The following is a 12,814-nucleotide window of genomic DNA, read 5'->3' on the forward strand; positions in this document are numbered from 1 at the left end:
TGAAACCCCATTAAACTTCCAGGAGCTTTCTTTTTATATAAAAATGCTAACACTGTGTGTTAAAATGTGCTGTATTTTTTTCACTGTCCATTTTTTCACCTGTTTTCAGTATCTTCGGTATTTTAAAGGAAGCAGTAACTTTAGCTTGTCCAGATCCAGCAGTTTTCACTGCTCAGAGCTACCAGTCAGTTTGATTTCCCACATTGTAGTGTTCCATCTGACATGGAAGGGGTCAAAAAACGATTGAAATTGTGTTGTACAGTGCAAAATGTACATAATTTCTACTAGTTTTACTTTGTTGGTTTGGCTTTTTTGCTTGTTTTTTGTAAGTGGGACAGACAACAAACTGTGTGTAGTTGTACAATTATCCAATTTTATTCAAAACTGCCAGCAAAAATGCAGTGTTTATGATCCCTGGACCTGCAAAGGTGACTGTCATTACTTTACAGGCTTCAGCAAGGCAGAAGTCCCCAGCTTTCTCAAGTGGCTTTATCCAAACTCTGCATATGTCCCAGAAAACAAGGCTTCAAGGACTTGTTCAAATGCTGTCCTTGTTCAAATGCTTCTTTTCCTTCCTCCCCTCAAAACTGTTTTGATCTTAAATAAAGTTTTTGAGGAGGCAAAGTATACTTTATTTTCTAATGAAAAACAGGTGACATTAAAAAACAAATGACAGAAAGGAAAAAGCTGAAGATAGTGAAAGAAAGGAATGAATGAAGAAAATGCTGTGAAGATGTAAAACAACTCAGCAGTGTAAGACACTGAGGAATGCACATTGTATATTCACTGCAAAATACTTGCACTGTCAACATCTACACTGAAAGCTTAGTTTTAAAGAGGGCCTTTTGTAGGGTAGTGTTTCCCCTTGGTTAACAGAACGTTTTTGCTAATTCTGTTGTTCTATGGAGAGATTAAAAAAAAAACCCACCCTAGTAGTTTGAGAAAGGTCTCTGGAATAATTTGAACAATACAAATTAACAGATGCTTCAAAAAGATCTGGCAAGGAAATATTACAGAGGGCAGAAAAAAATCTGCTGTTGAACATGCTGTTTTTATTCTTTTGTGGGCGGGTTGGTATTTACTTTTGGCAGTTTAACTGAGCTGTTATCACCAATGGTACATCTGTTTGTTTGCATTTTTCCTGTTAATTATTGTGTGACACTAAAGTTTGTGTAGTGACTCACTGTTTATAGTTTTTAGGCTTGATAGTAAACATCGTGTGGTTAGCTTCTGTGAAATATTGCTTCCACCATAAAAAGCTTGTGCTTAGTTTGAAGGTTGGTTTTTTTTGTGTATTTCGTTGTGGTATGATTTAAGGCAATTAATAATAAGCACGATATTATGTCAGTAATTTACAGTGTTGAACATTTGTATGGACATTTGCATAGGAAGGATCAAATCTTACTTCCCTAAAATAATATTACTTTTTGTCTGACAACCACTTTGGTTGGGTCTTGAATTTTCCTTGGCGGCAATAATTTCATTTTCTGACAAATGGTTTGGTTTGTTTTTTTTTCAGTGACAGTTTTTCTATCCTTGTCTTAACTGCAAAAACTTTCATGGCAATGTTGCCTCTCCCACAGAGCAATTGGGGATGGCTCATTTGGCACTGGTTTTGCCTAACTTGAGATACTAATTGAAAGTGGTTTCAAATTATTTCACAGATGTCCAAAGTCCCCACACCAGGGGAGTTGTTGGTTCGCAGGTGTCACTCAATCACTGAACTCTCTCTCTAGTCATTAAACTTTAAGAGGTCCAGTTAGTCTGGATAACAAATAAAAGTAAGACTGACTCAGTGCCTGTGAAGCTGCAGGTTTGGAGATGGTTTCTTCTGTAAAATAACATTGTGCCTTCTTCACTTCTCTGCCGATTGGGTTAGTCATAGAAAACATGATAGAAAAATAACATCAAATTTGCCGTAAAACCATACAAATTGCATTTTATGACATCTTGAAAAAAAAGAAATTGTTTTAGTCTTCCCTCCATTTCATACTGAAGCCTCCCTGATGCCACATTATAAATGGATGGGGGTGGCAGGCAGCCTGCAGCCACACAGTGAGTGCAGAGAGCCAGGGAGTTCAGGCAATGCAGGTTGTCCCCTTTCCAAGAGAAATGCATGGAAGTGGTTTTGCTGGGCTCATGCAGGTGGATTTCTGAGTCATCCTCCAAGCTCTGGGTTCTGAAACTGCCACTCACACCCCTTTGCAGCTGCCAGGCAGCCCCAGGTGCAGGCAGAGGCCTTGGCACCTGGGGCCAGGAGCCCAGCTGGATAAAGACTTAAGATTTAGAGATGATAAAAATACCATGTGGTGCTCAGCAAACTGCAGGGAGCAGTTTTTTTGGTGCTTAGGTTGCTGAATATTGGAAGTAGTTTGGAAGAATAATTTGCCATCAGTCCACAAAGCTGTCAGCCTTAGGAGCTGTCAAGCTGAGATCCTTTCTGCTACTCCTGGGTACTTCGTCTGTAGGTAAAATGGGATTTGGAAACATACAAGGAAAATGAAATGGGTTCCTGAAATAGAATTGTATTAAATATATTCAGATTCAGTTTTGAAAAATGGTACATTAGTGCTGTATGTATTATCACCATTTTGCTTACTAAAGTTGTGTCAGTCCCAAATATTATACAGCAGTGGACATACTTTCCTCTTTGAGGTCTTGGAACTGCAAATTCATGAGTATCTTGTTACAGTGCAGTGCACAGATACCTTTGCACAGTAGAAAAGCACACTTTTTTTCTGATTAGATCTTCACATAAAGGTAGGAATACTGTTAGAAGAACTTTACCATCAAAATAGCTTAAGATCTTTTGGATAAACAGAGCTAAAGCCGCTTTTTGGATAGCTAGAATTGGGACTTTGAACTTCTGAATTATTTAAAATACGATTACCCCGGTCACAACCTCTTCTTTTGTAATCACCCCTTTTAGCTGTAGTCTGTCAGTGGTGTTTAACACTTGGTGAGCATACAGAGACTTTCCAGAGTAAGCAGCATAAGTTGTGTTGGTAGTGTCACTGACTGTGCCATCCCTTACTTTTGCTGCCAAGCTTTGCTTTGGACAGGTTTCTCCCACAGTGCAGTTATTGTTTGCTTATTTCAGTATTTAGTTAACCCTGCTTGGGTTGTCATGAGCTTGGTTTTAATTGCAGGATTCCGTGTTCCCAATATAAGCTGATAAGGCTGTGATAAATGTGTTGGCCTGTTTTTGCTTAAATCATTAAAACTGTCTTGATGGCAGGATCTGTGCTTGCTGATATACCAGTTAATGTATTAATACTTATTTTATACAGGAGCTACAGCGAGGGCTTTCTATAAAGAAATAGGCCAGAGTTGGTGTATGTATTTTTCCAAGCACAGTGTGTTTACCAGAGCCATGTTAATCTCTCTACTTGGGGTGCTATTCTATTTCTGATTATTTCTAGAAAATAAAGTCCAGTTGTATGGTAGATTAAAAAAAAAATCACAAACCCAAAGAAAGCACCACCACCACACCCCCAAACGTCAAAAAAACCAAACCAAACCAAAAAAAAAAAAAGCCACTTACAATTAATACTGTTACTTTTCACTGTCCTGTGTTTTCATGCATTGACTGATACCTCTTTGCTTTGGTTTCAGGCTGAGGAATCCTGTAAGTGCAATGGGTGGAAGAACCCCAACCCGCCTCCCACGCCACCTCGGGCAGAGCTGCAGCAGGCAGGTGTCAGCCTGGCCGAGCCCTGCCGCAGCTGCAGCCACACCCTGGGTAAGCCTCTGCCTCTCTCCTGCAGGCCCACAGGGCTGTGCCCACAGATCCCCACTCCTGGCCACTTGGAAGACAAAATGCCATGCCACGGTCAAGAAATGATGGTGGTGATCAGACATAAATCATAGAATCAGCCGGGCTGGAACTGATCTCTTAGATCATCAAGTCCAACCCTTGATCTACTTCCACCGTGGTTACCAGACCTTGGCACTGAGTACCACATCCAATCTCTTAGAAACCTCCAGGGACGGAGAATCCACCACTTCCCTGGGCAGCCCATTCTAATGCCTGATTACCCTCTCTGCAAAGAATTTCTTCCTAATATCTAACCTTAAAATCATGCCCTCTTGTTTTACCGGTAGCTACCTGGGAGAAGTGACCGACCCCCCCCTGGCTCCCACCTCCTTTCAGGGAGTTGTAGAGAGTGATGAGGTCTCCCCTGAGCCTCCTCTTCTCCAGGCTGAACACCCCCAGCTCCCTCAGCCCTTCCTCACAGGACTTGTGCTGGATCCCTTCACAGCCTCCTTGCTCTTCTCTGGATCTGCTCCAGCACCTCAGTCTCCTTCCAGAACTGAGGGGCCCAGAACTGGACACAGGACTCAAGGTGTGGCCTCACCAGCACTGAGTATAGGGGCAGAATCCCTTCCCTGGACCTGTTGGCCACGCTGTTCCTGATACAGGCCCGGATGCCACTGGCCTTCTTGGCCACCTGGGCACACTGCTCTCAGCCACTCTGTGCCCAGCCTGGAGGTCCCCATGGGGTTGTTGTGGCCAAAGTGCAGGACCTGGTATGACACTAGCTAGCTTAAAGTATGTTGCAAAAACCCTAAAATGTATGTTTTGATGAAAATAACTGAAGTGCAGCTTCCAACAGCCCAGACATTCTGAGTTGTTAAAATGCAAATGTACTTTTAAGCTTCATGTTACAATTTTAGTACTTTCAGCTGCCCTACTTACAGCATAAATGACTGAAGTACCTCTCCTCTGAGGACAGCCTGAGAGAGTCAGGGTTGTCCTGCTTGGAGAAGAGAAGGCTCTTGGGAGGACCTTTTAGCGGCCTTCAGTACCTGAAGGTGCCCACAGTGAAGCTGGGGAGTGGCTTTTTCCAGGGGCGTGTAGTGGTAGGATGATGGGGGAACAGTTTCAATCTAGAAAAGGGGAGATTTAGGTTAGACATTAGGAGGAAATTCTTTGCTGTAAGAGTGCTTGCCCATGGAGGCTGTGGATGCCCCATCCCTGGAAGTGTTTAAGGCCAGGTTGGGGTTGGGCTTGGAGCAACCTGGTCTAGTGTCCCTGACCCATGGCGGGAGGGATTGGAACTGGATGATCTTGAAGGTCTCTTTAAACCCAAACCATTCTATGACTCTCTCCTGTAGGCTGTATTACATATTCTTACTATAAGACTTTAAAATATTCTTGAACAATGCTAAAGCAGGTACTCTTGCCTATAAAAATAACTGTGCCTTTTCCATATCCCAGAATTTAGTTCTGGGGTTGTACGCCTTAGCATTGTCTAAGTTTTTGTGCAGACAGTTTGTGTATCTTAGAAGCAACTGCTCAGAAGCCATAGTTAAATACTGTTGCGGGGCTTTGAAGGGTTTCTTTTTTATTTGTTTGTTATTACTGTTTTTCCCCAGACAAAAAATTGTGCTTATCCAAAATAGAATTTGATTATTTTCTCTGAATACACTTGGAAATACAGAAAAAAAAAGACTTAAAATAAAATTCAGAACTAATTGAAAAGAAGCAACTTTTATGTCCAGAACTTATGACAGTGAGATAAGAGAAAGGAAATCTAAAGCTTTCACACTGGTTCATTTATTTTTTTGCTTTTCAAAAGAATACTGTATTTTGAGGGAAATAGGCTTGGGCTTTTTTTTTTAATTTGGATTGATTTCTGTTTCTGCTGCCTTTTCTTTTTATGCTCTCATTACATTTGACCTATTTCTGGGCTTTTCAGCAGACTTTTTCCTTTCCTGATGTCCTAAATATCTGGGTTTGGTTGCAGGAGAACGTTCACAAACGCATAATAATCACAGCAAGTTTGCTTGCTTTAGCCAAGTTAGTTTCAGCTTTTCATCACACAGCTTCTCTGTGCTGCTTTTGGTTATGCAGTTAGGGTAGCTTGTGTTACCCATTCCTTTCATTCCAGGTCTTTGAAGACTGAAGTTTTTTTTTTTTTTTTTTTTTTTTTTTTTTTTTTTTTTTTTTTTTTTTTCTTTTTTTTTTTTTTTTTTACATCTTATTAGATGTTGTGTCTGTATGTTCCTGGTTCTTTAGCAGAATTTATCAGTCCTTTGTATTTTGTAGTAAAACTCTGCTTTTCTAAAGGTTGAGGCTGGTTTTGGTCTGTTAAAAAACATTAAATCACTCAGTAGTGAGGGAATCAGGGAAACCCAGTGCTGTAAAACCCAGTGCTGTATAGGTGAAATGTACCCTATGGAACAAACTGTATTTTCATGTATTTCTGTTTTAAGGAAAGGTAAATTTTCTTGTTCAGTCTACTGCAGCTCATGAGGCTGATGTTTCATGGGAAATAACTGAAATTAGTTGTTGGCTGCTTCATCATACCACTGGCAAAAATATGTCTTGCAGTGGTGTTTTCCAAAACAATTTTCCTAGTCTTCTCCTTTAAATGAGTGTGCTCCTAATGAATGCCTTTAACACCAGAGTGATTACAAGGTGTGTAGCCTTCAGATTATCATCTGTGCTGCATTTTCTTAGTTTTTAAATAGCGATGTAGAAATTCCTATGGTGGTTAAAGCCATACCTGATGTAAAATGTAGGATGTTTGGGGTTTTTACCTTTTTAAAAATTTATTATTTTTCTCCAAAGGTAATCCTTGACGTTAGCCTTGCTTGAGACATCTCTTTTGGGGGTATGGTTCAACCTTCAAGCCAGTGCAGTTTTTTTGGCTCGTAAGTCTGTTTAGTGATTTGGATTAGCTTATGTAGTTGATTTCTGTCTACTTACCTACAACTTAACATTCTTTTGTTTGTGACACAGTCCCACAGCTTGACCCAGTACTTGGTTTAAATGATTATGTATTTAAATGAATATGATGTGTTGCATCACTACTGTAACACTGTGAAGTGGTGGCTGAACTGGGTGCTGAGTGAATTCATTCTCCACCATGCTCAAGACCAGGTGTTACGTAGTCAGAGGCTCTCTTCTCTCTTTATATTTGATTGTTTTTTCTTGTGTTAACAGGGTGCATTTTCCTGTTGGTAATCATTTTCAGTCTTGAGTCACTTTTAAAACTGGTTAATTAATGTGTTAGTACGCTATATATGCACTTAGTCTCCCTTTTTTCCCCAGCACTGTCTTCTGTTCCTGCTGCCCACCTTCACGTGGCATATTTGGGCATTTCTTAATTTCTTTCTAACTGCTCCTAATTCATGCAGTCCAGTACTTAGTAATTGAAGTCGCACAACTAAAATAATTAACTTGCTATTTTTCAGGTCTTCACATCATTGCGTTGCCCTTGCTCTTTTGGCTTCCTTCTTCTGCATGATATAGCAACCTGTATTTGTGGGTTGTTTTTTTTTTTATATTTTAATTTTTTTTACAAGTGTACCAGGAGCTGAGGAAGACTATACCAGTTGGGCAGTGCAGATGAGCACAGTTGTGTAAATCTTGTAAAGAATAGCACAGTACTTGATGGCAGTGTACCACATTCTGATTTTAAGCAAAGGTTTACTATTAGCCAGAGGAATTTGGGACTGGGATGTGAACATCTGAAAAAAGAGTTTGTTGGGCTGATGTGCAAACACTGGTGATTGTACAGTAGATTGTCACAGGTAGTAAATACATGCTCTTAATACACCTGTGTTACTTTTAAATTCACTGAATGGGTAATAATTCTTTGATTTAATAAAAAAAACAGCCACTAAGTATTAAGGGTAGCTTTCAGTATTGTTACAGAAACTGCATGGAAATGGCTTCTTATCCTGATGTTTTATTGATTTATTAAGTAGGTGCAGAGTTTTTTTAGTATCTTACCAATTACTATTGTAATGGCCATCTAAGAGGGTGCTCTGGGTGATGTTGCTTTAGTGGGAGAGTTGGTTTATGTCATCTCTAGAGGTCCCTTCTAACTCTGGTATTCCTATGATTCTGTTTGTTACTTTTGCAAGATCGGAATAGGTAGCTGGGATTATTGAGCCTTTATGTCTGGATCAAGGAGCAAGATAAAGAAAGCCATTCCCCTTTCAGTTCTGAGCATATGCTCAGAACTTGAGACACTATATTACAAATGCTCATTTAAGTGGAAACAATTGCTGGAATCTTTTTATTCTCCTGAGCTATGGTGTCCTTTTAACTTAAAACTGCACAAATTCATTGAATTTACAGATTTTGGCAGGTGTCATACCAAACTTCCCAAAGAAAACCATCTGTGCTGCTGTGATCATTTTAAAGTCAAGTATTCTTTCTCTTCACTTCCTCTCCCTCTAAGGAATCAGATTTAGGTTGAAAATTTCTTATTATTCCTAATCACAATGGCATATCTAAGATAATATAATCATAGAATGATCTGGGTTTGAAAAGACCTTCAAGATTGTCAGGTCCAACCATTCACCTGACTCTACTGAGTTCAGTGCTAAACAGTGTCCCTAAGCACCACATCTACACCTCTTTTAAACACTTCCAGGGATGGTGCTTCAGCCCCCTTCCTGGGCAGCCTGTTCCAGTGTTTGGTAATAATTATGTAAGAAGTAAATATTTATAAAAGCTATTAAAAGATAGAAAAAAACAATATGCCCAATCTTTTAAATAATTTTCCTTTTCTTTTGAAGGATATTGTCTTTTTGAAGGGTCCTTGTCTTTGAAGGATATTGCCTTTCAGAGGAAAGGATGTGTATACCATATACATTGGCCAAGACTGGGGCTTTTTTCTAGTGCAAATATCTTCTTTCTGTGAATGGACTTTCTGTTATAAATTACCTTCTCTCTTCCTGGGGCCAGTTGTTCCAACCAGCTTGAAAGGAGTGTCCTGCTTCATGCGTACAAGCCTCAAGCTTTTGAAAATTGTAGATGTGGAACTGTATTTACCTTTGGAGATGATAAAAGGGGGTTTGCCACTTAGAACTTATGATACATTGAAAGATGCTTTTTTTGTAAACTGCTGAGCAAATGAGCATGAACAATTCACAGGGGCTTATGAAAGAGTCTTAGCCAATAATTTCCAGTTCAAACCAAAAAGCTTATTTATGCAATTGATTTTTTTCTCTTCACAGAGTAGGGTGGTATTTGCATCAACAACTGGATTACTTAAATTATGTCAATTACTGATTTAATTTTCCTTAGTCAAGAAACCTTGTCTCAAAAGCATAGGTCTTAGACAAAAATATATTTATTTCTAAATTGAAATATACTAATACAGACAGGAGTTGTGTGGTCTGTTTTAAGTGTTAACAGATGCTGTGATTCCAACCAGCTGTCTTCTGCTGTGGGAATTACCACCCCTGGACTGCCTTTACAAATTGTTCCAATGTAACACATATTTCAGTTACCTCTGATAAGATATTCTGTTTAAATTGGTTATTAGAGGACCGTTTCTTTTACCATTGGGAGTACTTGTGCTCTTGGTTCTTTCAGGAGGCTTTTTACAGGTTTGGATTCTTATTTTCTTTAGCTGCTCATGTTTCTCACCTGGAGAACGTGTCTGAAGAAGAAATGAATAGGCTCCTGGGGATTGTACTGGATGTAGAGTATCTGTTCACCTGTGTCCACAAAGAAGAAGATGCAGACACCAAGCAAGTTTATTTCTATCTGTTCAAAGTAAGTTGGACTTGTGTAGTATTGTCTCAGGTTTTTTGTTCCCTCATGTACATAAGCCAATTTCACTGCCCCTCATGCATGCATTGATTTTATCTGGTGAGACTTTTTTTTCTCTCGTGTGATGCTTTAGGGGCTAACTATGGGCTAGACATACTGATACTTTCAGTTTACTGTATCTTACTCCAAAAGTCATCCAGATGATTGAGGAGCTGACCCAGGGTCCCGTCTGTAGGCAACCTGCAAGCCTCACCCTCTTCACTTACATGTTGGGAAAAGTCATTTGACATAGATACTAACTCAGGTGCTCACAGTAGCTCAGAGAGATCTCTTACATGCATTTCAGAGTAGATGAATCTACAGTGAAGTTTAGTATCTATAAATTTAGATGACTGAACAAGCAGATGTATAACCAGAAGATTTTCAACACTGCTTGCAGTATTTTGTGCACCTGTGAATTCCATTGACCCTATGTATGCAAGTGTGCTAATTTTAACAAATGTTGTATATGTTCAACAGCTTTTGAGGAAGTGCATTTTACAGATGGGAAAACCTGTAGTAGAAGGATCTTTGGAAAGTCCCCCATTTGAGAAACCTAGCATTGAACAGGTAAAAAGTCTAAATGCAGATTTGGTTTGTGTGTTTGGGTTTCTTATGCTATGTTTTGGGTTGTTTGGGTGTTGGGAGAGTTTTTGGGAGAAAAATGGACATGTAAGCAATGTCCATTGCTATAGCTTTAGCCAGAGTGAGCTGAGGGTGTTGAGGCCCAGCTGCAAGGTTATTAAAAGATCAACTATGGGCAAAAGATAAGGGAGTTGGCAGCTGCAAAGAAGAATAACAGGATGGGAAAGCATCTCATAGACAGCACATAAACATTTGTATATAACCAGTTAGATAGCGCCCTGTGGCATAGGAAGAATGGGTTGCACTAATCAGCAATATGCTTATATTATGTTATCAGCCTGACTATCTAAAAGGGCTACTGCTGCTCTCAATAAAGGGTAATACTTTGATTATATTAATCTGCAGGTTGGCCACTTTGCTCTTCCTCACACTTGGGTTTGAATGTTTGCATAGGCTTTTGTTTTCTTCTTTTTTAAATGTAAGCACTCGTTTTGAAAATGTGGCATTATAGGCAGTTTGCAAATATTCCTGTATATTACTTAGAGCAAAGTAGGAGACTAGGAGACATCTCCCTTGGTGTTGGTACAATAGTTACATTATTTGACTTCTCTCATCATTCATCTTGTGCTTTAATGAAACTGACTTTTTTGTGGTTTTAGGGAATAAACTTTAAATACTACTTTTATGTGTGGCAGTTCTAATACATCTTTGTTACAAGTGATGAAAAATCCTGTTGAAGTTTTGAAATCCAATATTAAAATGGCTCTTGTCTTCTGTAAAGCAATGGAAATGTTACAGTCCAATTCAGTGAGATCATAGCTTTCTCTTTCAAAGGCTACACAACAAAAACCAAAGCTGAAACCAAAGAATAACTGAGGCTTTTGTAATTCAGTGGATAAAGAACATACAAAAAATTCAGATTTTAGTTAAGCAAGCTCTTGAGAATGCACTTTTGGCACATAAGTGAGCCCAGTAACTCCAGTGAGACTATGCAGGTGCTCACATACCTCACAGAAACAGGAGCTTTATGTTTTCCTATCTGTGGATGAATGGATGCTCTATTGTTAGACAGGATATTCTAATTGTGAAGTCTGTTGCATGTGGTAATTATTTCTGGGAAGCCTTCATCTTAAACTCTTCTTTAGTCTGAGTGTAAACAATGAATGAGTGTATGCAATCTACATACACTCCTAGTCCTTAAAATAAACTATTAAAAAGGTTTCGTACTTATTTTTGGTCACATTCTTCATACTGTTCCACTTACTTAGGAAAGTTAAATGTAGAGATAGGAGCATAATTCTTCCTACAGTTTATTTTGAAGTGATTTTCCTTTAAAGTAGACTGATATTTTCAGCTCAGTTTTTAGCAGTTCAGCAGCTCCATCACACAAAATTATTTGCAAAGCAGCGGTATTATAATTGCTTTATAGTGCATATGTGTTGCAGGACTTTTTTTCACACATTTTCACTATCCTAAATGTTTTTTTTTTTAAATGGACAGTATACTTAAGTGCTGTCAGGGGACAGATTTGTGAAATACTGGCACATGAGGAAATAATACGATGTGTAGACATGAACTTAACAAGAAGTCCACAAGTCCTAGTCTGCTGTTGAAAAGTGGCTTAAGCACTTTGTAGGTGATATTTGATTTAAAGAAATAAATCATACAGCATGGTTATCAGCACAGCTGTGCATATGCAAGCATATAGAAGAATGACTACTAGATCTTTCTCTGTTCCCTAAGTCTTTACTTTGAAAAGTAAGGAAAAAGAGTTCTTCCTTCTCTCCCTTTAAGTCAGCTGCTGAAGGGAGATAGAAAAGGACCATCTGGATGTACTTGCTGCTGTGTACAGGAGAACCAGCTTGTGGCAGCTACATGAGTAGCTGAGCAAGGAGTTCATGGTGTCCAGTACTTGCTTTCTTTCCTATGTAATGCAAGTTCAAAGTTAATAACCATAAAGTGAGGAATGTTCGAGGGCACTTCTACAAAAAATATAGCTAAATAATAGAACTTCATTTTCTTCCATTTTTAGGGTGTGAATAACTTCGTGCAGTACAAATTTAGCCACCTGCCCTCAAAGGAAAGGCAAACAATAGTGGAACTGGCTAAAATGTTTCTGAACCGCATCAACTACTGGCACCTGGAGACACCTTCTCAGCGAAGATTAAGATCACCCAATGATGATATTGCAGGATATAAAGTGAATTATACCAGGTAATGCTACTTTTGCTTGTCACAAGTCTTGCTTAAATATGACATGTACACACCACAGGAATAGAACAGTACCTGTGTACCGTGTGTGCACCTTGTAAATTTTTGCAGCTGTGGAGTTTGTTGGAAAACCTATAATTTTAGTGAAACTGTTATCAGAGTTTCATGCATATCCATGTGGTTTGGGAGGTGTGCTTTATCAGCCAAGAACACAGAGGTCTGCAGACAGCCATATCTGACAACTCTTTTTCAGCTCCTGTGTTTGTGAAGTAGCTCTCAGTCTAAGATAATAATCCACATGGCAGGTTCTTATTCTGTATGCTAAAAATTCAGGCAAGATGTGATTCTACTTAAAAAAAAAAAGCAAGATAGCATTAGGCGTTGCAAAGCATTACAGTTTGAAACTGAAACATGGAATATTTGAACATTAAAATAATTTAAAAGTGCTTGGATGCTAAA

General features: G+C 39.0%; 1 protein-coding gene across 2 annotated transcripts in view; it reads left to right on the forward strand.

The window, feature by feature from the left end:
* Positions 1-12,814, forward strand: part of KAT2B (lysine acetyltransferase 2B) — a 42,797-nt gene that overhangs the window by 4,379 nt on the left and 25,604 nt on the right. For both annotated transcript variants that reach the window (XM_030444979.1, XM_030444980.1), the window contains exons 2-5: positions 3,616-3,742; positions 9,378-9,523; positions 10,040-10,129; positions 12,177-12,358. In XM_030444979.1, coding sequence (XP_030300839.1) covers positions 3,616-3,742; positions 9,378-9,523; positions 10,040-10,129; positions 12,177-12,358 — 545 coding nt within the window. The remainder of the gene's footprint in view (positions 1-3,615; positions 3,743-9,377; positions 9,524-10,039; positions 10,130-12,176; positions 12,359-12,814) is intronic.

This window comes from Calypte anna, chromosome 2, assembly GCF_003957555.1.
Source record: "Calypte anna isolate BGI_N300 chromosome 2, bCalAnn1_v1.p, whole genome shotgun sequence".
Taxonomy (NCBI): Eukaryota; Metazoa; Chordata; class Aves; order Apodiformes; family Trochilidae; genus Calypte; species Calypte anna.